Source organism: Erythrolamprus reginae, chromosome 1 (assembly GCF_031021105.1).
Source record: "Erythrolamprus reginae isolate rEryReg1 chromosome 1, rEryReg1.hap1, whole genome shotgun sequence".
Taxonomy (NCBI): Eukaryota; Metazoa; Chordata; class Lepidosauria; order Squamata; family Dipsadidae; genus Erythrolamprus; species Erythrolamprus reginae.
The window spans coordinates 86719823-86746779 of NC_091950.1; the positions used below are offsets into that span (position 1 = coordinate 86719823).

At 37.7% G+C, this 26957-nt stretch overlaps 1 protein-coding gene across 1 annotated transcript in view; it reads right to left on the reverse strand.

The window, feature by feature from the left end:
• LOC139161601 (cytosolic phospholipase A2 epsilon-like) overlaps window positions 1–26253 on the reverse strand; it is a 50082-nt gene extending 23829 nt beyond the window's left edge. Inside the window, exons 1-12 of the mRNA XM_070741005.1 lie at window positions 26191–26253; window positions 24395–24481; window positions 24183–24266; window positions 23969–24055; window positions 18656–18728; window positions 14073–14209; window positions 7572–7703; window positions 6614–6654; window positions 5975–6017; window positions 4751–4814; window positions 3325–3488; window positions 1005–1088 (exon numbers count right to left, since the gene is read on the reverse strand). Coding sequence (XP_070597106.1) covers window positions 1005–1088; window positions 3325–3488; window positions 4751–4814; window positions 5975–6017; window positions 6614–6654; window positions 7572–7703; window positions 14073–14209; window positions 18656–18728; window positions 23969–24055; window positions 24183–24266; window positions 24395–24481; window positions 26191–26253 — 1059 coding nt within the window. The remainder of the gene's footprint in view (window positions 1–1004; window positions 1089–3324; window positions 3489–4750; window positions 4815–5974; window positions 6018–6613; window positions 6655–7571; window positions 7704–14072; window positions 14210–18655; window positions 18729–23968; window positions 24056–24182; window positions 24267–24394; window positions 24482–26190) is intronic.
• Window positions 26254–26957: the final 704 nt, after the last annotated feature.

The following is a 26957-nucleotide window of genomic DNA, read 5'->3' on the forward strand; positions in this document are numbered from 1 at the left end:
AATATATATATAGAATCCCAGTAAGGAAGGGTGTGGCTAGCTGATGAGGCCATAACAAGGCCGAAATGGTACCATCCTAGTCTCCCTTAATTTTAAAATTTCAGCTAAAAACATTTGATAGATAGATAGATAGATAGATAGATAGATAGATAGATAGATAGATAGATAGATAGATAGATAGATGGGCTGAGAGGCAAATAAGGAGCTGTGATGTTCCTTCAATACACCAGGGTGATTCGACACAAAATATGTAACCCTTCCCTGGTGCAGAGCTGAAGGGATTGGATACTGTAGCCTAGAGGATAATTCTCTGCCTTACAAGGCAAAGGTTGCAGGTTCAAGTCTCAGTGGTTATGGCTAGCTGATGAGGCCAAAATAAGGCCGAAATAGATCTATCCTAGTCTCCCTTAATTTTCAAATTCAGCAAAAAAAACATGTGACAGATATAACATAGTTTATATACATAAGATGGGTACTGATAAAAGGGAACATTAGGACAGGGATGGTAGGCACATCCCTAAACTAACTCTACTGCTTGTGTTTACCTGTAACTGATTGAATAATTCTACTTGTGGTATTGTAAAATATATATATTTACAATACCACAAGTAGAATTCAATAACTGGGTTCAATAACTTCTTTATAAACACATATATGTGTGTGTGTTTATAAAGAAGTTATTTAATCCAGCTGAATCAGTTATCTGTGCGTGCTTCTGGTTTTGATTTTGCAACAAACTTTGCAAAATTTCTATTGATCATATACTGTGTTCTAGGCAATGGCTAGATAGAACAGTCCTTGTTATCCTCATCAGAAGTAAAATACTAATTTTGGAATCCTAGTTTCGCTTCGGTAGGAGCTCACTCATGAAATATTTTCTGAATGACTTTTCAGAAGATGCAGAGGTTTGCACTGGGAGTATTATTGTATATATTTATATTATCTGTTGGACATAGGGAAGCAGTACAGAAAACTAATGGGCATTGTTCACAGAAAAGACTCACATTTGCTACTTCTGTTTTCTCTCCCAAAGGAACCCGATACAAAGGGAAGGTGAAGGAGAGTGTTTTGCCAGAATTTGAGGAACACTAAAAGAGAAAAAAAAAAGCAAATAGTCAGACATATTTGTTATGTTTGCAAGTTACTAGAATAAAGGTGATTGCTGATTGGAGCAGGGCGACCAATAAGAAGCCTGCTAGCGCAACCAATGGGAAGCCTGGGCGCAACCAATAAGGAGCCTCCGGGCTCAACCAATAGGAAGCTCCAGCACGAAGTCTTTAAACATTGTCACCAATCCCTGCGCTAGTAACAATGTATATAAGGTGCGGTTTTGGTCGCTTGTTTCTTAAGTCACTACCTGCCTGCGAGCTGGTCACTTTAAATGTTCCTGACTATTAAATAAAGAGCTGTTATCCTCTTCATCGGCCTCCAGCCTCTGATTTAACAATATTTTTGAAATAACAGCATTCCAACCATAACAGTGGCTGTGATGCAATAGCTAGGAATAGCTGCATTGTGAAAAGCAACAACTTTTCTATTCTATTGCTGACTGCAGTTTGGTTATTCAAATCTCACCAGGCTCAAGGTTGATTCAGCCTTCCATCCTTCCAAGGTGGGTAAAATAAGGACCCAAATTATTGGGGACAATATGCTGACTCTGTTAACTGCTTAGAGAGAGCTGTAAAGCACTATGAAGCCAGTGGTGGGATTCAAAAAAATTTACTACTCGGCGTGATTTGGTGGGTGTGGCGTGGCTCAATGGGCATGGCTTGGTGGGCGTAGCAGGGGAAGGCTGCTGTAAAATTTCCATTCCCACCCCACCAGGCGAAGGTTACTGAAAAATCCCAATTTCCTCCTGATCAGCTGGGACTCAGGAGACAGAGAATAGATGGGGGTGCGACCAGTCAGAGATGGTATTGACTGGTTCGCCAAACTACTCAAAACTGGTCAGGATCTGCTAAATACCACCTCTGTGTGAAAAGGTATATTTGTCCTTGCTATTGGCATTGCTATGAGGGAGAGAATAATTGATTCTAATTAGAGATAAAAGGCTTCAACTATAGATGTGCATTAAGATTATGACTATCATTTCTCAGCTGCAGAATTCTGGGAGAATTTTATTATTATTATTATTATTATTATTATTATTATTATTATTTATTGGATTTGTATGCCGCCCCTCTCCGCAGACTCGGGGCGGCTAACAACAGTGATAAAAAACAGCATGTAACAATCCAATACTAAACAACTAAAAAAAACCTTATTATAAAACCAAACATATGTACAAACATACCATGCATAAATTGTAAAGGCCTAGGGGGAAAGAATATCTCAGTTCCCCCATGCCTGATGGCAGAGGTGGGTTTTAAGAAGCTTATGAAAGGCAAGGAGGGTGGGGGCAATTCTAATCTCTGGGGGGAGCTGGTTCCAAAGGGCCGGGGCTGCCACAGAGAAGGGTCGTTCCCTGGGTCCCACCAAACGACATTGTTTAGTTGATGGGACCCGGAGAAGGCCCATTCTGTGCGACCTAACTGGTCGCTGGGATTCGTGCAGCAGAAGGCGGTCCCTGAGATAATCTGGTCCGGTGCCATGAAGGGCTTTATAGGTCATAACCAACACTTTGAATTGTGACCGGAAACTGATCGGCAACCAATGCAGACTGCGGAGTGTTGGTGTAACATGGGCATATTTGGGAAAACCCATGACTGCTCTCGCAGCTGCATTCTGCACGATCTGAAGTTTCCGAACACTTTTCAAAGATAGCCCCATGTAGAGATCATTACAGTAGTCGAACCTCGAGGTGATGAGGGCATGAGTGATTGTGAGCAGTGACTCCCGGTCCAAATAGGGTCTATTATACCCTGTTTCCCCCAAAATAAGATATCCTCTGATAATAAGCCCAATAGGGCTTTTGAGTACATGGCAATAAGGCCAAGTGCTTATTTCAGAGTTCAAAAAAATATAAAACAGGGTCTTATTTTCAGTGAAGCATGGTAGAAGAGAAGCAAATAGAAATAAGAAGTGGCATTTAATTTATAATTACAGCTGGTCCTAATATTTCTGTTGCCAAGAGAGACAGTTGTTAATAAACTTTCTAGTTTCTTCTAGCAGTCATCTTGATTAGCTTTTCCAGAAAAAAATCAAATTCCTATGATGCCCAATGGCAAATGGCAAATTAATTTTTCAATTAATAAATTAATTAAGCAATAGACTTATTGCAGTCTTTTAATTTTAATCCAAAGTAGTGTTTATACTTTATTGAGGCAGAATATGGAAGTTAGTTATGTGAAGTACATTTGTCCCCAGATATCAGCAAAAACTCACACAAATGGAACGTTTCTTCAATAATTGCATCTCCAATATGGGATTACAGTATTTGGCATAGTGGAAAGCTGTGTAATTTGGCGGGGCATTTCCAGAACTTGAATCCAATAAAATATTCTGTGCATTTTCATAAGATCCTCTCAGTGTACATGCAAACGTTTGATCTGTGTGCAAAATAGAAAACACAAATAAAACTTCAGAATGATCTATCGGGAAGTCTGCATTTATTGATAATTTTTCAACCTTTCCTTTCTTCAGGATGACCAGGATGGATAGGTTGCAGTACATTATTTCATTTTATCCTCAAAATGTGGGTCAGGACAGAGTCGTTTTCTCAAAGCTCCTCCTTGAACTTCACAGCTAAGTTAAGGTGACCAGATTTTAATATTGGTAAAGCAGGACACCATTGGGGGGGGTTTCTATATGGGTGCTAAACCTATGCCGCCCCCCTCCCTCCATGGGCTCTCATCCCTCCCTCTCTGCCACTCCCGCCTGGTGGCCGCCCATGAAACCAACCTCCACACCCCTGACCTGCGCCTCTACTGCCCTCATTTCTTTCTTGCTGGCTGCCCCCACTGCTCCACACCCACCATTAACTGCTCAGACCTGGACCCAGCCCGCCCTTCTCTTCGCTCTGCCCACCACGCACAATGCCATTGGCCAGCACGCCCGTCCATCCAAAGGAGTGTCAGCACGAAATGTAGAAAGTGGGGGGAAAGGGAGGAGGGGGCTTTGTCACTGAATGCCTCTTTCACACACACCCTCCCTCCCGCCTTCGGGCCTGGTTTAAGCCCCACCTTTCACAATTGGTGTCGGGAGAGGACCCGTCGCTCTGACGCAAGCACATTCATTCCGCTGGGGCTGAGAAGGGCAGAAGGAAGCTCCTGATTGGCCGCAGCTCATATCAAATCAACCCCCACCCCAGGCTCTCAGTCCCGCCGGTTTCCAAAAATTGGGACTTTTTAAAAATGCCACAGGATGTGGGACAAATTGTTAGAAATCAGGACTGTCCCACCAAAAGTGGGACATCTGGTCACCTTAAGCTAAGTAGTCTCTGGAGCTCGCCTGTCTACAGTTCAAGACTACTCTACCTTTTAAACTGCTCATCTCTTTTTACAAGTTAATGAGAAATTATTTCCTGACAGGAATATTCATTTCATAGCCACATAAGAACACAAGGGAGTTGGTTGTCAGGATTAATTGCCCTAAAGAAAACTGCTATGAGTGATATGGGAACTTGGATACATGGTCTCACGGCCTCACTCCACTTGAGAGAAGTAAAGAATTAGCGGTCCATTCATGAAACATATATCTATTTCCTATTCTCATGAAACAGGATATATCATCTTTTATTATTCTAAAATAATTTCACGCCTATATTATAGCCAATGAAGAAAAACACAATACAACCTAATAGAATTCTTACTATTTCTTTTTTTCTTCCTTTCTTTGTGATTCACCTCTACTTTTAGGCAGCAAAGTTCCCGAGACTACAAGGAAAAAAACAATTATACACACTTCCAACTATTCAACAGATGAAAACAGGATATGATTATCACTAGTTATTAATTTACATTTCATGATCAGGACAAATGATAGACAGGTAGTAATATGACATAATAGTAATTAAACTGTTTTATTCTATTCCCTTTTTCAAAAGCTGCTTTTAAAGGATTATTACAAAAATAATTGTGTGCATTGTTTAAATGAATTTCAAACATAATTTCATTTATTTAGGTGGATAGATAAAAATTGTGTAAATATATACTCTTACTCTTCACTGTCATGTTGGTTCAATGGAAATACGTTATTCTATTCACACAAAGGTTTTTGAGCCAAGGATATTTCCACCAACAGGAAATGAAAAAGTTGTTTTCAAATGCTATTTTTTCCTATAGCTTTTTACCATAGTTTCTGAGTTGCTGTATCGGATCGAATTGTTATAAAGTATTAAAATTGCCCATTTTTTCTCCTAGCAAAGTTATCTATTGCATCAAAACTATACAGTGCACTAAATGGTTCAACCAATTAATACTGAAAGAAGCTTTCAAGAATAGAAACAAGAGATTGAAAGAAAATTTTAAAAAATTAAGTGACAGAAAAAGTTGAACTATTTATCAGCATCTTAATAAAACTTCCATAATCGTCAGCCAACATGATCAAAGTTCTTATTGCTTGAGAAGTATGAAATCTAAAAGTGGACACTCTAATAGATTTGGAAAAGTTGCTGTATAGCAAGGAGAAGGAATATATTGAGAATTACTTTAAAAATCATTGTATCAGAATCATATTTTATTAAGCAATTCATGCATTAATTTATACAAAATATCCTTTCCTCCAAAGTAGCATCTGGAGTTATGCAAAATGTTTCAAGTACAAAATAGATGTTTCTATCTCAAAATGTGTTATTCCAGCTTTCTTGATATATTCCAAACTTTTAAAGGCCCTATTTGGAATACTTGCTTTCAATTTCAAAAATAGTAGTTTTATTTTAGAATGATCAGAGCTACTCATTGCAAGATTGAAGCCACTTTTTCAAATGTAACTGGAATGTTCAGAGTTTGAGAAGTTTCCAGTTTGACCCATTTTAAACACGCATCTTCCCAAGCTACCGATATTGTAAGTATAAGTACAAAAGCAACAAACATACCAAGAGTACTCCATTACTTATAAGGTTTTCTGGCATATCTGATCTAGAGGAGAGAAAAAAAGTGCAATGATGATGATGATGATGATGATGATGATGATGATGACGACGATGACGACTGGGGGACAGCAATAATAATACAATACAATACAAATCCAATATTAAGAAAAACAAGTTAAAATCCATTAGTATTACTAAAAAGAATCAGTACTACAAAGCCACACTCAAATGCTACAAGTCAGAAGGGGGGATTAGCCCCCCCATGCCTGGTGACATAAATGGGTCTTCGACATCTTGCGGAAGACACGGAGGGTGGGGGCAATTCAAATCTCTGGGAGGAGTTGATTTCAGAGGGCCGGGGCCACCACAGAGAAGGCTCTTCTCTGAGTGCACGATTTCCCCCTCACCATGTGTCCCACTCCCGCACATGTGAACATGACTCCCATGCTCTCCCACCTCCCATGTATGTGCATGCAATCCCCCTGTGCACACTCCTCCAAAAGGTTTTGCCATTTTGAAAAATATACTGTACTAAGACATTTGCAAATGCAGTAAAATGAACCACAATTCATATTGTACGGTATTAAAGTTAATAACTTTAGCTTGTAACTCAGCTATTACATTTGCTCAACTTTTACTCACATGTTTTCCAAATAGAATTCCACTTCTAGCAATTCATTTTTCTAAAATTGAAATCAAATGTTCAAAATATTAGCTTCTTTAAATGCTAACCGAAACTGATCCTCCCTGTTACCTATCTCCTCCTACTTATGACTATAACATTGTTGGTTGTATCTTTATAATTTATATTGTTTTATTTAGTTTCCTAGTATGATTTGATTGCTTATTTAGTATCCCGTGACTATCACTAAGTGTTGTATCTTATGATTCTTGATGAATGCATTTTTATGTACACGGAGAGCTTACGTGCCGAAGACAAATTCCTTGTATGTCCAATCACACTTGCCAATAAAGAATTCTGTTCTGTTCTGTTCTATTCTGTTCTGTTCTGTTCTGTTCTATTCTATTCTATGACTTCAATTTCTGGCAGCAACTTTATCTTTATAACATCTCATCCCTGTTACTTGTGTTGTTCAAAGCCAAATGTACATTTGAGGACAACATGTAATTAATCAGTATTTTTATGGTGACACATTTTGAATACTCATTAGAATATTACTTCCTGTTGTGCAGAATCTACCTCTGTGAAAATGCTCAGTTTGGTCTGTTCTGAGAGAAAAAGATCACCAGATCTTTCCAACTTGGATCAACCTGTACATTTTTTATAAGAAGTCAATGGACCATATTTGCCACATTTCTTTTTATATGTTCTATTAAAACAATTGGAGATTCCACATCTGCTTAAAATGATTACTGTGAAATAGGATATCATTAGCCAACAGCAATTATTTTAGGTATATGTTTCTAAAGGAAACAACTTTTGGAAAATCACTCTATGTAACACCCAGTCAAAGGCAATGGTGAATAAAAAATGAAATAAAACAGTGCAATGAACAATTAAATATAAGCCACATTTCAGAAAATATACATTATTTGGTACTGTAACTAACTATTCTGAATATCTAATTGCAATTCTCACCTCTTTGTTCAATTCAAAATGCTTGCAAACTCTTTCTTCAAATGGAAGATTTGCTATATCAAATGTAACTCTACAGAGTTCCTCATCACTCAATGGGCTGTCTTCATCATAGACGGTTATTTCAAGTATATTCTAGGGAATAGAAGGGCAGGATTGTTTTTTTTAAAAAAACAAAGATGGAGGGGGTAGAGTGATTTGATCAGCAGCAGCAGAAGTATAGGGCAATTCAAACAAGCATTAAAGGTTGAAGATTTGAAATTTCAGAATTAATTGCTTTTAGACAGAAAAGTCAAAACTCTAATATTCATGGTGTCTGTTTCACAGACTTCCATTCATAAATGTTAAATATATTTAGTTAAATATCCATTGCTTCTCTATATTGTCTTAACATATAAATATCGGAGGCAGAGCTATTTTAGGACTTCATTGAAATATGTGGAAGCAAGCAAGAACTGACCTCTCTATGACTTGCCAGAGATGAAGCCCTCCCACATACACACACAAATAAAATCTATCCAGAACTAATGTTGGAACAGCCATGGAACTAAAACAGTCAATGACTACTTCAGCTTCAACCACAACAACAAACAAACACACAACAGATGCAAACTTAAAGTAAACTGCTCCAAACTCGGCTGCAGCAAATACAACTTTATTTATTTGTTTATTGATTTGATTTGATTTGATTTGATTTGATTTGATTTGATTTGATTTGATTTGATTTGATTTGATTTGATTTGATTTGATTTGATTTGATTTGATTTGATTTGATTTGATTTGATTTGATTTGATTTGATTTGATTTGATTTGATTTGATTTGATTTGATTTGATTTGATTTGATTTGATTTGATTTGATTTGATTTGATTTGATTTGAATGCCGCCCCTCTCTGGAAACTCGGAGCGGCTTACAACAACAATACATAGTACAAATCTAATGGTTAAAAAACAGTTTAAAACCCTTATTATAAAAAACAGTCATGCATCCCAAACAAACCATACAAAAAATGAAACGGCCCAGGGGAATCAATTTCCCCATGCCTGACAACAAAGGTGGGTTTTTAGGAGTTTGCGAAAGGCAAGGAGGGTGGGGGCAGTTCTGATCTCCGGAGGGAGTTGGTTCCAGAGGGTCAGGGCCGCCACAGCGAAGGCTCTTCCCCTGGGCCCCACCAGATGACATTGTTTCGTTGATGGGACCCAGAGAAGGCCAACTCTATGGGACCTAATCGGTCGCTGGAATCGTGCGGCAGAAAGCGGTCCCAGAGATATTCTGGTCCGGTGCCATGAAGGACTTTAGTAACTGAGTAGTTAATACCTGACGCTCTAGTATCATCATCTAATCCCAAAAACTTTACCTTTAGACTATCTACTTTTGACCTCACCCGATTCCTAAGAGGTCTGTAGGGGGCGTGCATAAGTGCACCAGCATGCATTCTGTCCCCTGTCCTAATGTTTCTCTCTTACTAGTATCATAAACATTGTTATATCTTTATATACTACCAATATGTACTTGACTGACTGACTAACTAACTAACTAACTAAATAAATAAATAAATAAATAAATAAATAAATAAAAATAAGTCAATCACTTCTTGCTAGGACTGAGGCTTAGGTTATTTCTATTGATTCAGATTCTCAAGGCTTCAAGAAGATTAATTTTATAATTGGACCTTATAATGTTTTTCTACTGTTTTTTTAATATGTTGTAAGCCACCCTGAGTCTTCGGAGGAGGGTGGCCTAGACGCCCAATTAATAAATAATAAATAAATAAATAATAAACTTCACACTCTCCCCTCTCTTGCTAGCAGCCACCCGCTTCTTCACACAGGATCGCCCACCATTTGAACTCAGCCAGCTGTTTGGGGTCCTAATCACAGTCAGGGTAAAGATTTTCATTAAGTAGCTACTTTACTTAATAACTCAGCTGCCCATCCCAATTGCTGTCACTAAATGAGGAATGCCTGTATTTTAAAAAAAAATCATTGGGTGTAGGAATTTTACCCAAGCCAGAAAAAATATAGCTGCAATTTTTAACTAAAACATAACTTTATAATAATCAGTCTGGATATTTTGAACATCTTCTGTATTAGACTGTTAAAATATCAGAGGAAACAAAAATGTCAACACTTCAGAGCTATCCAAAGAAATTATTACAGCCCAAATTTAAGCTGCTGTTTTCTAAAGGAGTTTGGGGCTTGGGCAAGGGATTTTTGGCCACTGAAAGATAGATTTTCTTCTCAGCACATTAACATTTAATCTAGCAAATGCTCTGTTCTCCATATCGGCAAAAAGAATCTGAACCTCGTATACAAACTAAATAAACAAAATCTCACAAACAACCCCCACTCAGTAAAAGACTTTGGAATACTAATATCAAATGGCCTAAGTACCAAAACCCACTGCAACAATATCGCCAAAAAGGCTTCTAGAATTGTCAACCTGATCCTACGTAGCTTCTGCTCCGGCAATCTCACACTACTCACCAGAGCTTACAAAACTTTCGCCAGACCCATCCTCAAATACAGCTCATCTGTCTGGAACCCAAACCACATTTCGGACATCAACACCCTAGAAAATGTCCAACGATACTTTACCAGATGAGCCGTTCACTCCACCACTCAAAACAGAATACCCTACGAAATTAGATTTACAATCCTGGGTCTAGAAAGCCTAGAACTACGACGCCTTAAACATGATCTAAGTATTGCCCACAAGATCATATGCTGCAACATCCTGCCTGTCAACGACTACTTCAGCTTCAACCGCAATAACACAAAAACACGCAACAGGTTCAAACTTAATATCAGCTGCTCCAAACTTGACTGTAAAAATTATGACTTTAGCAATTGATTACCAGACTCCGTGGTGTCAATCCCCAACATTTTTCCCTTAGACTATCCACAATTGACCTCACCAGGTTCCTAAGAGATCAGTAAGGGGCGAGCATAAGTGCACTAGGGTGCCTTCCGTCCCCTGTCCAATTGTCTCTCCTATATTTTATATATCTTTTCTCCCATTCATATATCCTTTCCTCTACTCTTCATTGACGTATTTTATTCTCATATCTTTTCTTCTATCCTTTCCCTGATATTTACTACTACATGTTTTTATTCTCTTTAACTTTAACTTTCAATTTGTATTGGACAAAATTAAATAAATAAAATAAAATAGAGGTATCAAACTCGCATCATCACAGTATCGTCACATGACGTATAACAACTTTTTTCCTCTTCATTAAACCGGGCATGGGTGTGGCAAACGAGTGACATATCCAAGCTGCAGGTCGCAAGTTTGATAGCCCTGATTTAGGGCAAAACATCTTTGAGTCAGCCAGCCCAGCTAAATAAGAACAAGAATTCTTCCAGCAGTCAAAGAGACCTAAGGGCACATGAGAAATATTTGCCTAACTGATAATTTATTAGGCACTCCTTTCCCATCCCACTGCTTTGATGGCAATCAGGTATATTTGGAAGAAGAGGAAGAGGATCATGTTTACCAGCCTCCGAAAGCAGCTGGAGGTTCAGCCTGAAGGTTCCTGCTGCCCAGCTATTGGCTTTTCCAGAAGAACTGCAGTTTAGTGTGAGCAACAACAAAGGAAGCCTTGAGAAGGAATTTTCCCTTTGAGGCACTATGTGGGTGTAAGGAATAGACTACTTTGTTTTTCAGGTGAGAAAAGATCCCAAAGTGAGGTACAAAATTCTACCTCTGCTCAGAGCTGCAGTGAGAGTTGGACCTCTGCTTCAATTCAAATTTATTTATTTATTTTTAGTTTATTTATTTATTTATTTTGTCCAATACACAATGAGAGTTTTAGTTTTATTGCTCTCCTATATCTCTTATTCCTTTCTTCTATTCCTATATCTCTTCTTCTATTCTTTCATTGATATGTTCTATTACTATATCTTCTTTTCTATTCTTTTCTATTCTTTCATAGATATATTTTACTATGAGTATCTCCTCTGTAACCTTCATCATGTATTTTACTGTGTGTGTGTGTGTGTGTGTGTGTGTGTGTGTGTGTGTGTCAAATGTTTTTTTAGCTGGAATTTTAAAATTAAGGGAGACTAGGATGGTCCCATTTCGGCCTTGTTCTGGCCTCATCAGCTAGCCACAGCTATACCAGGGTGATCCGACATAAACACACACACACACACACACACACACATATATATATATAGATATAGATATAGATATAGATATAGATATAGATATAGATATAGATATAGATATAGATATAGATATAGATATAGATATAGATATAGATATAGATATAGATATAGATATAGATATAGATATAGATATAGATATAGATATAGATATAGATATAGATATAGATATAGATATAGATATAGATATATAGATATATAGATATATAGATATGTGAATGATGAGGCAGCAGCCATCTCGATCACCGGAACATAGAAACTTTAATAAAACCACTTAGCTTTCGTTAGCGTGCTGCTAACTTCGTCAGAGTATTAAAATGCCATGGGAGACAATCACCTTTATAAAGCCTTATTCAGTCTGCTCATTGCCCGCGTCATAGGGCCACACCCTTCCCTCCCCTCTGCGGCAAGCCTAATTGTGGGCTTGCTCATGCTGGCTAAAGGGGGATAGCGGCAGATCCCCCTTTAGCCAGCATGAGCAAGCCCACAATTAGGCTTGCCGCAGAGGGGAGGGAAGGGTGTGGCCCTATGACGCGGGCAATGAGCAGACTGAATAAGGCTTTATAAAGGTGATTGTCTCCCATGGCATTTTAATACTCTGACGAAGTTAGCAGCACGCTAACGAAAGCTAAGTGGTTTTATTAAAGTTTCTATGTTCCGGTGATCGAGATGGCTGCTGCCTCATCATTCACACACATACCTGGAACTCGCATTTTTAGGACTATTCTTGATATATAGATATATATAGATATAGTTATAGATATAGATATATATACACACGCAGTGATACCTTGTCTTACAAACTTAATTGGTTCCTGGATGAGGTTCTTAAGGTGAAAAGTTTGTAAGACGAAACAGTGTTTCCCATAGGAATCAATGGAAAAGCGATTAATACATGCAAGCCCAAAATTCACCCCTTTTGCTAGCCGAAGCGCCCATTTTTGCACTGCTGGGATTCCCCTGAGGCTCCCCCCTCCATGGGAAACCCCACCTCTGGACTTCCGTTGCCAGCGAAGCACCTGTTTTTGCACTGCTGGGATGCCCCTGCTGGGATTCCCCTGCAGCATCACAAAAACACGGAAGTCCAGAGGTGGGGTTTCCCATGGAGGGGAGCCACAGGGGAATCCCAGCAGCGCAAAAACGGGCGCTTCACTGGCAACAGAAGTCCAGAGGCGGGGCATCCCAGCGGTGGCAGTGGGTTTGTAAGGTGAAAATAGTTTGTAAGAAGAGGCAAAAAAATCTTAAATCCCAGGTTTGTATCTCGAAAAGTTTGTATGATGAGGCGTTTGTAAGACGAGGTATCACTGTATATATATATATATATACACACACACATAGTAAAATACATGATGAAGGTTACAGAGGAGATACTCATAGTAAAATATATCTATGAAAGAATAGAAAAGAAGATATAATAATAGAACATATCAATGAAAGAATAGAAGAAGAGATATAGGAATAGAAGAAAGGTATAGGAGATATAGGAGAGCAATAGGACAGGGGACGGAAGGCACTCTAGTGCACTTGTACTCGTTCCTTACTGACCTCTTAGGAATCTGGATAGGTCAACCGTAGATAATCAAAGGGTAAAGTGTTGGGGGTTTGGGGATGAGACTATGGAGTCTGGTAATGAGTTCCAAGCTTCGACAACTCAGTTACTGAAGTCATATTTTTTACAGTCAAGTTTGGAGCAGTTAATATTCATTAATATTCATGTACAGTTGTTCATATCTCTCTGTGGCATTATTTATGAATTCCCCTTCCTTTGTATCTTTGAATTAACTGTTTGTATGAAGACAGGCGAATGGCCCCATTATGAAAAAGTAATAATTCTCTAAGTCATGAGGTGGGGGATGAAATAAAAGGTTGGTAATTTAGAAAAGGAGAAATTAGAATGTCTGAAAACAAAATATTGGCTTCTGGAAGCCTTCTGGAGCCCCGAAACGTCCTGTTACCCAACTTCTGGTGAGCCCAGTAGGCTCGTGTTTCACCGTCCCCAGGCTCCAAAGGCTTCTCTGGAGCCGGGGGAGGGTAAAAATGCCCTCCCCCATCCCCTCCAAGACTTTCTGGAAGCCAAAAATGCCCTCCCAGAGCCTCTGGGCAAGCCAAAAATTAGCTGGCTGGCACATACATGTATGCTGGAGCTCAGCTAGGGCAGTGGCTCATGTGCCAGCAGATATGGCTCCACGTGCCACCTGTGGCACCTGTGCCATAGGTTCACCATCACTGACCTAGGTTCACATGCCTTGCTAAGATTCAAATACATTTCTCACCTATCCCCCAATGTAAACATAAGAAGGCATCCTCCTGGAAAAGATCGTTATTGGTGCCTCACCTTAGCCATAGTCTGAATCCTGAAGTAGAATGTTTCATTCCAGACTGGATTTATGCAATTTGAAATAGTTTTTGTCCGTGAAGAGCCGAAGGAAGAAGATGGCAATCTCAAACTCACATAACAATCACTTTGGCTTACTGCAAGTTTCAAAACAACAAAAATGTAAATGTGAAGAACTGAAATTTGAACAGCATGGCGTAATTATATAAGGATATCCTGATATAATATTCATATTGCCTTGTATATCTCCCACACAGCATCTGTACAATGGAGTTTCTTGCTGTATCAGCATGTTGGATCTTAATAGATTGAAGGTTCTCATTTAAAGCAGAGACAATAAATTCAAGCCTGAAGACAGATGTGCACAGTGATCACCTTTTGCAATAAAGTATAAGAGCCAGGCTATTTTTTTAGCTGTTCGGTGAATGTGTTTTTATATTATACAAATGCCTGGGTTTCCATTTGTATTTATCCATATTTTTCTTCATTGTAAAGTGAAACTCTCAGTTTTGGAGGGGGGTGTGTGTGTGTGTGTGTCTTATATTAACATGAATTTAACTTAACTTAACTTAACTTAATACAAATTTAATTTAATTTAATTTAATTGACTTTTAAGCCACTCAACTCCTTGCGGACTCTGGGTAACATACAGTAATAAAGATAATCTAATATAAAACAATATGAATATCATAATAATGAATATCATAATAAAACAATAGTAATATAAAACAGTTAAAACCCCAAAATTATTATTATTTATTATTATTATTATTATTATTATTATTATTATTATTTATTAGATTTGCATGCCGCCTCTCTCCGAAGAGTCGGGGCGGCTCACAACAGTAATAAAAACAATACAGTATAGCAGTGGAACAAATCTAATATTAAAAACATATAAAACCCTATCATTATTTTAAAAACCAAACAGCACATTCATACCAAATATAAAACAAAGTATAAAAAAGCCTGGGGAAAAGGTGTCTCAACTCCCCCATGCCTGGCAGTATAAGTGAGTTTTGAGTAGTTTACGAAAGACATGAAGGGTGGGGGCAGTTCTAATCTCTGGGAGGAGTTGGTTCCAGAGGGCCGGGGCCGCCACAGAGAAGGCTCTTCCCCTGGGGCCCACCAAATGACATTGTTTAGTCGACGGGACCCGGAGAAGGCCAACTCTGTGGGACCTTATCGGTCGCTGGGATTCGTGCGGTAGCAGGCGGTTCCAGAGGTACTCTGGTCCAATGCCATGTAGGGCTTTAAAGGTCATGACCAACACTTTGAATTGTGACCAGAAACTGATCGGCAGCCAATGCAAGTCACAGAGTGTTGAAGAAACGTGGGCGAATCTTGGAAACCCCACGATGGCTCTCGCAGCAGCAACAATAATAACAATAGTAATAAATCCCAAAACAATTGCAGCACTATTTGAATAACATTGGCACTGACAAATTCAAGATCAGTCAATTGCAAAAGACAGCTTTACTTTGACTAGAAACATAGAAGACTGGCGGCAGAAAAAGACCTCATGGTCCATCTAGTCTGCCCTTATACTATTTTCTGTATTTTATCTTAGGATGGATATATGTTTATCCCAGGCATGTTTAAATTCAGTTACTGTGGATTTACCAACCACATCTGCTGGAAGTTTGTTCCAAAGATCTACTACTCTTTCAGTAAAATAATATTTTCTCATGTTGCTTTTGATCTTTCCCCCAACTAACTTCAGATTGTGTCCCCTTGTTCTTGTGTTCACTTTCCTATTAAAAACACTTCCCTCCTGAACCTTATTTAACCCTTTGACATATTTAAATGTTTCGATCATGTCCCCCCTTTTCCTTCTGTCCTCCAGACCAGTGTTTTTCAACCAGTGTGCCGTGGCACACTAGTGTGCCGTGAGACATGGTCAGGTGTGCCGCGAAGCTCAGAGAAAGAAAACAAGAGAGAGAGAGAGAAAGAGAAAGCAAGCAAGAGAGAAAGAAAACGAGAGAAAGCAAGCAAGAGAGAGAAAGCAAGAAAGAAAGAGAGAAAGAGAACAAGAAAGAAAGCAAGAGAGAGAAAGAAAGAAAGCAAGAGAGAGAAAGAAAGAGGGATGGAGAGAGAAAAAAAGGAAGGGAGAGAAAGAGGGAGAGAGAAATAGAGCAAAAGGGAGGAAGAGAGATAATTTTTTGTCCAATATATTTTTAGCCCCCCCCCCAATGTGCCCCATGGTTTTGTAAATGTAAAAAATGTGCCGCAGCTCAAAAAAGGTTGAAAATCACTGCTCCAGACTATACAGATTGAGTTCATTAAGTCTTTCCTGATATGTTTTATGCTTAAGACCTTCCACCATTCTTGTAGCCCGTCTTTGGACCCGTTCAATTTTGTCAATATCTTTTTGTAGGTGAGGTCTCCAGAACTGAACACAGTATTCCAAATGTGGTCTCACCAGCGCTCTATATAGCGGGATCACAATTTCCCTCTTCCTGCTTGTTATACCTCTAGCTATGCAGCCAAGCATCCTACTTGCTTCCCCTACCACCCGACCAACTAGCTTACATCCTACAACAATATCTTGTAACACTATCAAACATCCACATCTACCTATCCCAAGTATCTGGCAGAGATGCTCAATAATATATAACCATATAATCATAAATAATGGTTATATGGTTATATAAATAATATAACCAATAATAACAACATTAACTTTAAAAAGTAGATATAGAATGTTGAATGTTGTTTGTTTTTGTTTGTCTATTGAAAAATAAAATAAAAATATTTTTTTTAAAAAAGCAGGTATAGACTCCTTACTTTAAGAGAATTACAGTTCTAAATTACTACTGTTCTAAAGCAGATATTAGGTAAATTGCACTGGAACTACTATTGGAAATGTGATGCTTTTTACAGTCACCTGGTAGTTTCCAGATTCCCAACCATCATGGGTGTTGGCTAGGATTTCTGGGAGTAGCAGCCCAAGCATATCTGAAAGTTTAAGATAACTAAATATTTTTAGGAATTCTAGTCTTGACACATCTGGAGAGGAACAAATTATTCTACTAACAAAGTAAGCATGTGATAAGACACTTTTTTTCAGTGCTGTTATAACTTTGATCACTAAGTGAACAGTTGTAAGATGAGGACTACCTGTAAAGATATTTGCTTTGGCCGAAATATGAAGACCGTGCTGTCAAAGAAATAATTTTATTTCTATATTCTATTTCAGGGGTCCTCAGACTTAGCAACTTTAAGTTGAAGTTAGAAGTTGAAGTCAACAAGTCTTAAAGCTGCCAAGTTTGAAGACCTCTGTATGTGAATCTTACAGTATTTTATTCTGTTCTTCTGAGCAACTGGTATAGCTCACCATAAAACCAAGTTTTCTGGAGAAATGGCACAAGTATGAAGTGCATTGTTGTTCAATGGTGGAACAGAGGAAAAGCCTGGAAGTTAGGGTTAAGAAATTACTTCGTGGAATGCTTCCTCATTCTGAAAACATCTGTTTTCCTTCCGCCCTACCACCTAGGGAGCAATGTTTTATTAGAGCATATCCACTCAATTAGTTGGAAGATATAACCTGATGTACAACTGCATACTTCTTTGTCTAATTATCTGTGCTAAGGACAGGATTTAATCCCTGAAGCTATTTGTAGAAATTAGTGGCGTAAGGAAGAAAAAAACCAAGCATAATTGGGAAAGGGAAGAGCAGATTGAAGAATAAATTATAAGCACTGGTTTTAATATATAAAGAAGACTTGGTCTGACCAATTTTTTTTTAATGTTACATAGCTTTTAATGCAGGGTCACTGCTCGGCAACTGATAATATCCAGTTATTTTGTTCCCATCCTGGTTCTAAACATGAGTGGAAAATGGCATCTCCCTTTTCATTTCTCACTGACAACAACAACAACAACAACAACAACAACAAACGATTCAAATTTTTCAGCAAAGGCAGTAGTAGCATTATTGCATCTCTGCAGCGTTTGCAGCAGTAACTATTGCCAATGACGTTCCTGTAATTATAATCCTCGAGTTATGAGCACAGTTGAGGCCCAAAATGTATGTTGTTAAGTGAAACTTTTGTTAAGTGAGTTTGACCCATTTTACGATTTTTCTTGCTGCAGTTGTTAAGTTAGTAAGATGGTTGTTAAGTGAATCTGGATTCCAAATTCCCCTTTTGCTTGGCAGAAGGGGATCACATGACCATCATAAATATGAACATCTGAAGCATCTCAATTTTGATCATGCGACTATAGAAATGCTGCTATGTAAGGGTGATCATGTGACCATAGGGATACAGCTACAGAAGGGTGAAAAACTGTCATAAGTCACTTCTTTCAGAGTCATCGTAACTTTGAACAGTCACTAATGAACTGTTGTAAGCTGAAATTTACCTGTAATATTTCATACAGATACTGTTACAACATTTGAGATCAGTTATTAAAACCGGCACTTTGAAAACAATTCATAAGATTTAGACTAGGCTTCCAGCTGTATTGGACTACAACTCCCAGATTATCAAGGAAGTTTGGCTAGCTGCCAGGGATTTCCAGTCTCACATACAGTAGCTGAAAGATACCAGGCTGAGGAATGATAATTCAAAGATACTCACGCAAATCTGCTTCTCTGAGGTTTGTCATTCTAATGATCCGTACAGACAGCAAAGAGAAAAGAGCTACCGGTTCCTAAAAGAAAGGAGAATAGAAGCCAAAACCCTTTTAATATTTCCTGACCAGCATATTTTGCTGATAAGTGAAAAGGAAGGGAGCCTAGTATAATCTATTTCGACCTTGTTATGGTCTCATCAATATATATGTATATGTATATGTATATGTATATGTATATGTATATGTATATGTAGATTGTTCTGAGTTCGGGTTTTGCCCCGTGTAATATTTTGAGTGTCTATGCGACGTTTCGGTGAAATCACATTCACCGTCATCAGGCTGAAGTTATAAGCTTCGTGCTGCTGTAAATTAGCCTGATGATGGTGAATGTGATTTCACCGAAACGTCGCATAGACATGCAAAATATTACACAGGGCAAAACCCGAACTCAGAACAATCTACATATATATATATATATATATATATATATATATATATATATATATATATATATATATATATATATATATATATATTGATTTAAGTAAAATTTCAGTTTTTTAAAAAGTAGTGAGCCTTCTCTAGATATTGATTTTGTTCTTCTTCTTCTTGTGCCATATCTGTCATCGGTTAAATGAAGCAACTGCTTCAAGCAATAGGGATAGGTGGTGATTATGTTGGCGATTATGTTGATGATCTTGTTGGCAATTTTGGGATCAGGGATTTTAATCACTTTAAGGGATATGCCATTGTTCCGCTTGTGGAAGGGACCTCAAAATAGCATTCTTCCTTAGTTTACATTATTTTAAAAAGAGCATACATTCTCAGCTGATAGACTTCAGGAATCTCGGTTCTCATTTTAGAATTTGGGTAAGAAGAAATGATACGCATTAGATTATATTTGCACTGGTTGTAGCCAAAAATTTGTGTGCAAATGTTCACTGCAGACACTATATTTGTTTACTGTTATTCTGCCAAAATCAATGCAAAGTTGTAGATTCATTCAGCCTCAAAACTAAATTCAGGAACACAACTATAAAATAAATTAACATTCATAAAATGTCAGTAGAAGTAAGGTTATGGATTTACACTCAAGAGAATTTACACATTTTTTGTTTACAAAGGGTCTTGGGAATTAAGCCTTTAAACATCATGCATTTGAGATTTATTCTATTTTTTTCCCATAAACAGGGAACCTACAATTTGAGTCTAATAACAAAATGAACTGGTATTCTGGAAGAAAGCCTGTTTTGTTATTAGATTAACCCTGCTGTTCTGTTCGGGTCTGTGAGACCCGAAATCAAGGTTTGAGACCCTGTAAAAAATTTTCCCTGCATATCTGAAACTTGAAATTTCATGACTTTTCATCATTTCAGGGGTTCTCTCTATGAGAATTTTTTTGGGGGGGTGGGAGGTTTCTTTCTTGCTGAAAAAAAAAACCTCCCTAATGTTATGTTCCCGGGTCACCCTGACCCGGACCGAAAACTCTTCATTTGCAGTGCTTATGTTTGGTCTTTTTGAAAGCTTTTTTCACTTGGAAAGTAGTCTGAACATTTCTTCACACAATGGAATGAAAATTGAACTGAAAAAATTAATCCTTATTGGTTTATTTTGCCCATAAATGTGCCTCCCCCCCCCCCCCGTTTTTGTGAAAGTTTTTTCAATTTATGGATAGTTTTGCTTGCAAAATGCAGTCTATTTTACTGGAGTTGGTGTGGGAATGGTACCTTGAACATTTCTGAATATAAGAAAAATATAAAGGAACTGAAAAAAATGATTCTTACTGTTTTTTTAACATCAGAAATAAGGCCTCCCCCCCCCTGGCTGCTTGCAACAATTTTCACTTTTTATTTTTTTATGCTCCAAATCCGAAATATTCTTTAAAATCTTATGCATTCATTTACTCAATTTAACAATGCTGATCATCAAAAAAATATTTGTGGGGGTGGGGGAAAAATTTTTTTCTTGGCAAAAAAAAAGTCACATTTACTCTGTTCGGGTCATATAGACCCGGATCAAAATGATTTTTTTTAGGTACTTGAATTTGGTCTTTTTGAAAACTTTTTCCACTGGAAAACTAGTTTGAACATTTATGAACATAATGATATGAAAATTGAACTGGAAAAATTGAGACTTATATTTTTATTTTGATCAAAAAGCCCCTCCCCCCATCCTTTTTGAATTTCGTGTCAATTTATATTTTTTAAGGCTACAAATCCCTAAGGAATTTTCCCCCAAAAGGTTTGATATACTAAATTGAACAATCCTGAACATAAGAAAAATATAAATGAACTGAAAAAAATGACTCTTATTGGTTTATTGTTTTATACTCGAGTATAAGCCTACTCGAGTATAAGCCTATTTGAGTATAAGCATGGGGGCCCATTTATGAGCAAAATAAACCAATAAGGATCATTTTTTCAGTTTAATTTTCATATCATTATGTTCAGAAAGGTTCAAGCTACCAATCCCACACCAAAATAGAATAGTAAAATAGAATGCATTTTGCAGGCAAAATTATCAATAAACTCAAAAGTTTTGATATACTAAATTGAACAATCCTAAACATAAGAAAAATAGAAATGAACTGAAAAAAAATGATTCTTATTGGTTTATTTTTGAATATAAGACCATATCATTTTATACTCGAGTATAAGCCTACTCGAGTATAAGCCTATTTGAGTATAAGCATGGGGGCCCATTTATGAGCAAAATAAACCAATAAGGATTAATTTTCTCAGTTCAATTTTCATATCATTGTGTGCAGAAATGTTCAAGCTACCAATCCCACACCAACTTTAGTAAAATAGAATGGATTTTGCAAGCAAAACTATCCATAAATTGAAAAAACTTTCACAAAAACGGGGGGGAGGCACATTTATGTGCAAAATAAACCAATAAGGATTAATTTTTTCAGTTCAATTTTCATTCCATTGTGTGCAGAAATGTTCAAACATGTTTCCAGGTGAAAAAAGCTTTCAAAAAGACCAAACATAAGCACTGCAAATGAAGAGTTTTCGGTCCGGGTCAGGGTGACCCGGGAACATAACATTAGGAACTTTTTTCAAACAGAACAGCAGGGTTAAATGAAGCAACTGCTTCAAGCAATGGGGATAGGTGATAAATTGGGGCTAAACTCTAATCTGCTGCCTTCTAATTTGCTACCAGGACAAACTGGTTGCTCTGTTTACGGAATAACAAGAGGTTTGTGGCTGGTTTGTTTTGTAAACTCTGTAAAACATTAACACTAAAACCCAGCCTATATAAAAATTATAATAAAAAATTAGCACAGTCACAACCTTGCAACAGCATCACAGAACAGTTTTAGGAAATCTGTAAACTATTTTGTAGGCTGAAGTATGTTCAGAAAGCCTTTCTACTGAACTCAGCATAAATGGAGTAATTGGAGAGAGAATTGGACATCCCATATGTTTAATCTGTTAATAATACCAGAATGAAATATCCTAGGGTCACTTATCAAATCAAATGCAAGCACATTTGTGGTAAAATTAAAAATCCATTATGTTTGTCGAGACTTCTGAGAATGCCTGAAAATTTTTCATGTGACAGGATCCAATCCAGCAGTGGGTTGGTCCCAATTTGGCTTGGTTCTAAGAACCAGTAGTATGGCAGTGGGAAGCTCCGCAACCCACCTGGAACGCTTCTGCACGCAAACCGGTAGTAAAGGGTTTTAGAACCCACTACTGATCCAATCTAGATGGGTCACCAGAACCAGAAGTTTAGAGCTTTCAGATGGGTGCTGGAGCCTATCCACACGGAACTTTTCTCTCACCAGAATGTGTGCTTTGGGCTATTCTATGCATAGTATTTATGTGTTCATTTTTTATGTGAGTTCAGCAATGTCTGGTTCATTGTTCTTTTTAAAGTCCTCGCAGGCATCCTCTAGAGATGGTGGCACGCGGAGCAATATCTGTTGTCACGTGAGCCATTGCCTTATCTCAGCTCCAACATGCAATGTGCCGGTCAGATGATTTTTGGCTCACACAGAGGCTCTGGGAGGGCGTTTTTGGCTTCCAGAGAGCCTCTGGGGGGATGAGGCAGGGCGTTTTTACCTTCCCCCGGCTCCAGGGAAGCCTTTAGAGCCTGGGGAGGGTGAAACACGAGCCTACTGGGCCTGCAAGAAGTTTGGAAATAGTCCATTTCTGGTCTTCAGAGGGTCTCCAGGTGGTGGGGGAAGCTGTTTCCGTCGTCCTTAGGCATTTTATAAATAAATAAATCTTCCAAATAATTTCCAAATTTTTCACATGCAGAGACCAAAGCATTCACCATCACTTGGGTATTCTCTCCATTTCTCTCGCTGTGTGGTAAAATTCTATCTGACAATGATTTGCTTAAGTTAAACCTGCAATTTTACGCCCACTGGAAAGTGTTCAATCTAGACAATCAAAGGCATTTAAATAATTACCAATGTGCACCTGGTAATAAGTACCAGATGCACATTGGTTGCTGACCAGAAAACTTTCTTGTGATCTCTATTCTAATTAACAGATAGGGATTTAAAAATATTATCATTCCTAATGAAAGCACAAGAGCAGTTCTAAACACTAATGCAATTTTTCTTGGCTTTCTCTGAGATCTTGCTGTCACTGTTGTTCACTTAGGCATGGACCTATCCTGTAAAACAAAATATCCTATAGCATAAGATAAATGTACCATATAACAAATACCTAAGTATTCTAAATTGAGAAGGATGAGGTGATAAGAGCTCAATATTTTTACACCCAGAAATTTTTCTTCTTTTAATTCTCTCCTCTTCAACTCACTTAACAAAATACAGAATCTATTGGTACGATAGAGGCAGGTAACATGAGGGAGATTGTTCATTTCAAACAGTTTAAACTTTTCTATTCTCTAAGTTTCCTCTGCTCAAAACCACCGTGACTTGCCTAACAAAAGAGCCCTCCAGTAATGTTGGATTATAACTGCCAGGATTCTCAATCAGGATAAGCTTTTGAAATAGTGTAGGGAAGGCTGTTGGAGGAAAAGCCACATTCCATTGTTGATGCATAAGAAGGAATGCATTGTGTCATTTCTCTCTAAACAATCATTCTTTTTTTCCGTTTCAATTTAATCAAAATAGTGTGTACATGATGGAGGATGGAGAATTCCATGCAGTGCATATGGAGGAAGAATTAAACTTTTTTAATGTTACCAGAAAATCTTTTCATAATACTTTCAAGGATGATAGTATTGGATTACTATTATATGCTGTTTTATTATTGCTGTTAGCCGCCCCGAGTCTCCGGAGAGGGACGGCATACAAATCCAATAAATAAATAAATGAATAAGATACTAACCTGTAATGAAGCTTGATTGGAAGAATTGCTCTCCCTTCTGTTATGTTCAACATTTCCTGTGTTTTCTTTATCTGATGGTGTTTCAGCCTAAAGATTTCCCAAATAATGACATAAATAATTTTAATAGGACTTACCATTTTCCTATGGGGGAGAACTAAACATTCTTAATGTTACCAGAAAATCTTTACATAATATTTTCAAGAATAATACTGACCCACAATGAAGCTTCATCACAATTGCTCTCTGTTCCATTACATTCAACTCTTTTTGTGTTTTCTTCATCTGATGGTGTTTCAGCCTAAATATTTCCAAAATAGTGGCATAAATAACTTTAATAGGATTTACAATTGTCCTAAGGAGGGGAAACTAACATTCTTAATGTTACCAGAAAATCTTTTCATAATACCGTCAAAGAAATATACTGACCCACAATGAAGCTTCATCACAAAAATCGCTCTCTGCTTTATTACGTTCAACTCTTCTTGTGTTTTCTTTATCTGATGGTGTTTCAGCCTAAAGATTTCCAAAATAGTGGCATAAATAACTTTAATAGGATTTACAATTGTCCTAAGGGGGGGGGGGACTAACATTCTTAATGTTACCTGAAAATCTTTTCATAATACCATCAAAGAAATATACTGACCCACAATGAAGCTTCATCACAAAAATGGCTCTCTGTTTTATTACATTCAACTCTTCTTGTGTTTTCTTTATCTGGTGGTGTTTCAGCCTAAAGATTTCCCAAATAATGACATACAGTAAATAACTTTAATATCATTTATCACTGCTCTTCCTCTTAAATTTATACACACAATATACAAAGAATGTAGTGTATATGGCCTTTGTGTAAGCTATGTTCATATGCTCAAGATGCCAATTTTTGGCAAATTTCCTTGAGAAGCTAAACTGTATTGACAGGAAACAGTTCTCCAATCTCAGGCATAAGTCTCCTTAATTCTATTTCAATACACTAAGATTAAAAAGCCATTTTAATGGGTGAAATGTCTTATATCTGCTTAGTCTATATGCACATAGGAATAGTCAAGATGTTGAATAGCAGTGTTCCCCCCTTCTGGAATAATTTTAAGTCTGGAAAGGGCTTTGTGTAATTCTAAGGAAGAAAATCTAAGGAGGAAATATGACATCCAACATACTTTCTAGTATAAGTACCAGAGTTATAATCACCACACATACAATTTATGGGAATAGCATGGTTTGTAATCTGGAACACAATCTGGAACAGTTGTGTTCCATGTATCCTTGCCCTTCATGAAATAGAAGGTAGGCGAGAAGGAGTACATTTCTCCATAATTGTCCTTTTCAATCTACTACTGTCCAGTTGTTTTGAATCAATCATTCTATCATCCCCAGACAGCAGATCCAATCTTGACTAAAAAGCACCATCTTAAAAAAAACTACTAAATGAGGAAAAATTGAATGTTCATCAACAGAAACTGGCAACTGGTTGTTCTAGTTACAAAAGCCTTCTACAAATAGAAAATCCCCTTTGGTTAGTTGGAGATTTTTGATCCAGGAGATTTCATTTACTAGGATAATGGAAGAAGAGCTAATAGTCAACATGTCATGTTCTACAAAATCTACTTCAAAGAATCGCATACTTGGGTTTCAAAAGTGGGGGGAGGGAGTAATGAATTATTATAATGTTTTTACCTTCTGCTGTTTTCTCCCTGATATATTTTCAGCTTATTTATGAACAGAGAAATTCACAAAGGAAAGATAAAAATGTTAGGTCCAAGCTGCACTCTGAGAAATTACTCTGAAATACAGTTCCTAGGTCTTAATAAATGGGCATACATTTAAAATGTCTTGAGATGTACATTAGGACATAATGGTAAATCGAGAGTAGCATATTAGTTATTCATTCATCTGTTAACAACAATATCCCTTGCATTATGTATTACCTGACATTCAGTTCTATATGGAATTTCAGTTCCACAGAAGTTTATTTGCATTACTTCATATTCAGGTTGTTTTATTTTAATTTGGAAGTCCTGGGAAGTAGGAGGGAAAAGAAACTTCAGGATCTAATAAATAAATCATTTCAAATAATTTAACCACCTATTAGTTTAAACCAATAGAATAATAGATTGTTATCTATAGTGGTCCTCACTGGAATTCCTGCCAGATACTATCCTCATATGAAAATTGTGGGCTCTGATATATTTAACTTTTTAAAAGTCAAGAATCTGTGTGCTTCTTACCTTCGTTCTGTAAAATCCAGGGTCATGAAGCACAATAATAGTTAATTTGCTTTTAGAATGCATCTTATTCCACCACAAATTTACTCAGTCTAAACCTTAAAAAATGCTCTGTTCAGAAAATAAAATGTACCAGTTGACATAAAAAAAAAATTCTTACCTTACAAATAAATATTGATGGATTCATATGTATTGCTGGAAGATGTCACGGGTGGTACTTTAGTAATAGAATCTGACATTGCCAACCATCCCTACAGCATGACTAAAACTTTGAACCGGTTTAGGAAGGAAAGCAGGTGAATGATAATTGTCTCCAGGCTCCACCCATCTCCAGATCTAGAAATTAAAATAAACTACTTCTCACTTTCCACGCTGAGTCCTAATAAACCACCAAAAGTAGTGCTGCTCTTTTGTACAGTGATCCCTCGAGTTTCGCGAGGGTTCCGTTCCAAGACCCCTCGCGAAACTCGATTTTTCGCGATATAGCGGTGCGGAAGTAAAAACACCATCTGCGCATGTGCGGCCATTTTTTCATGGCCGCACATGCGCAGATGGTGAAGTTTGCGTGTGGGCGGTGGGGAAGACCAAGGGAAGGTTACTGTACTTCAGCCGCCCAACAGCTGATCTGCTCGGTAGCGCGGCAGCAGCGAGGAGCCGAAGATGGGGTTTCCCCTTTGCCTGGGCAACGGGGAAACCTCATCTTCGGCTCCTCGCTGCTGCCGCGCTACCGAGCAGATCAGCTGTTGGGCGGCCGAAGGAACGTTCCCTGG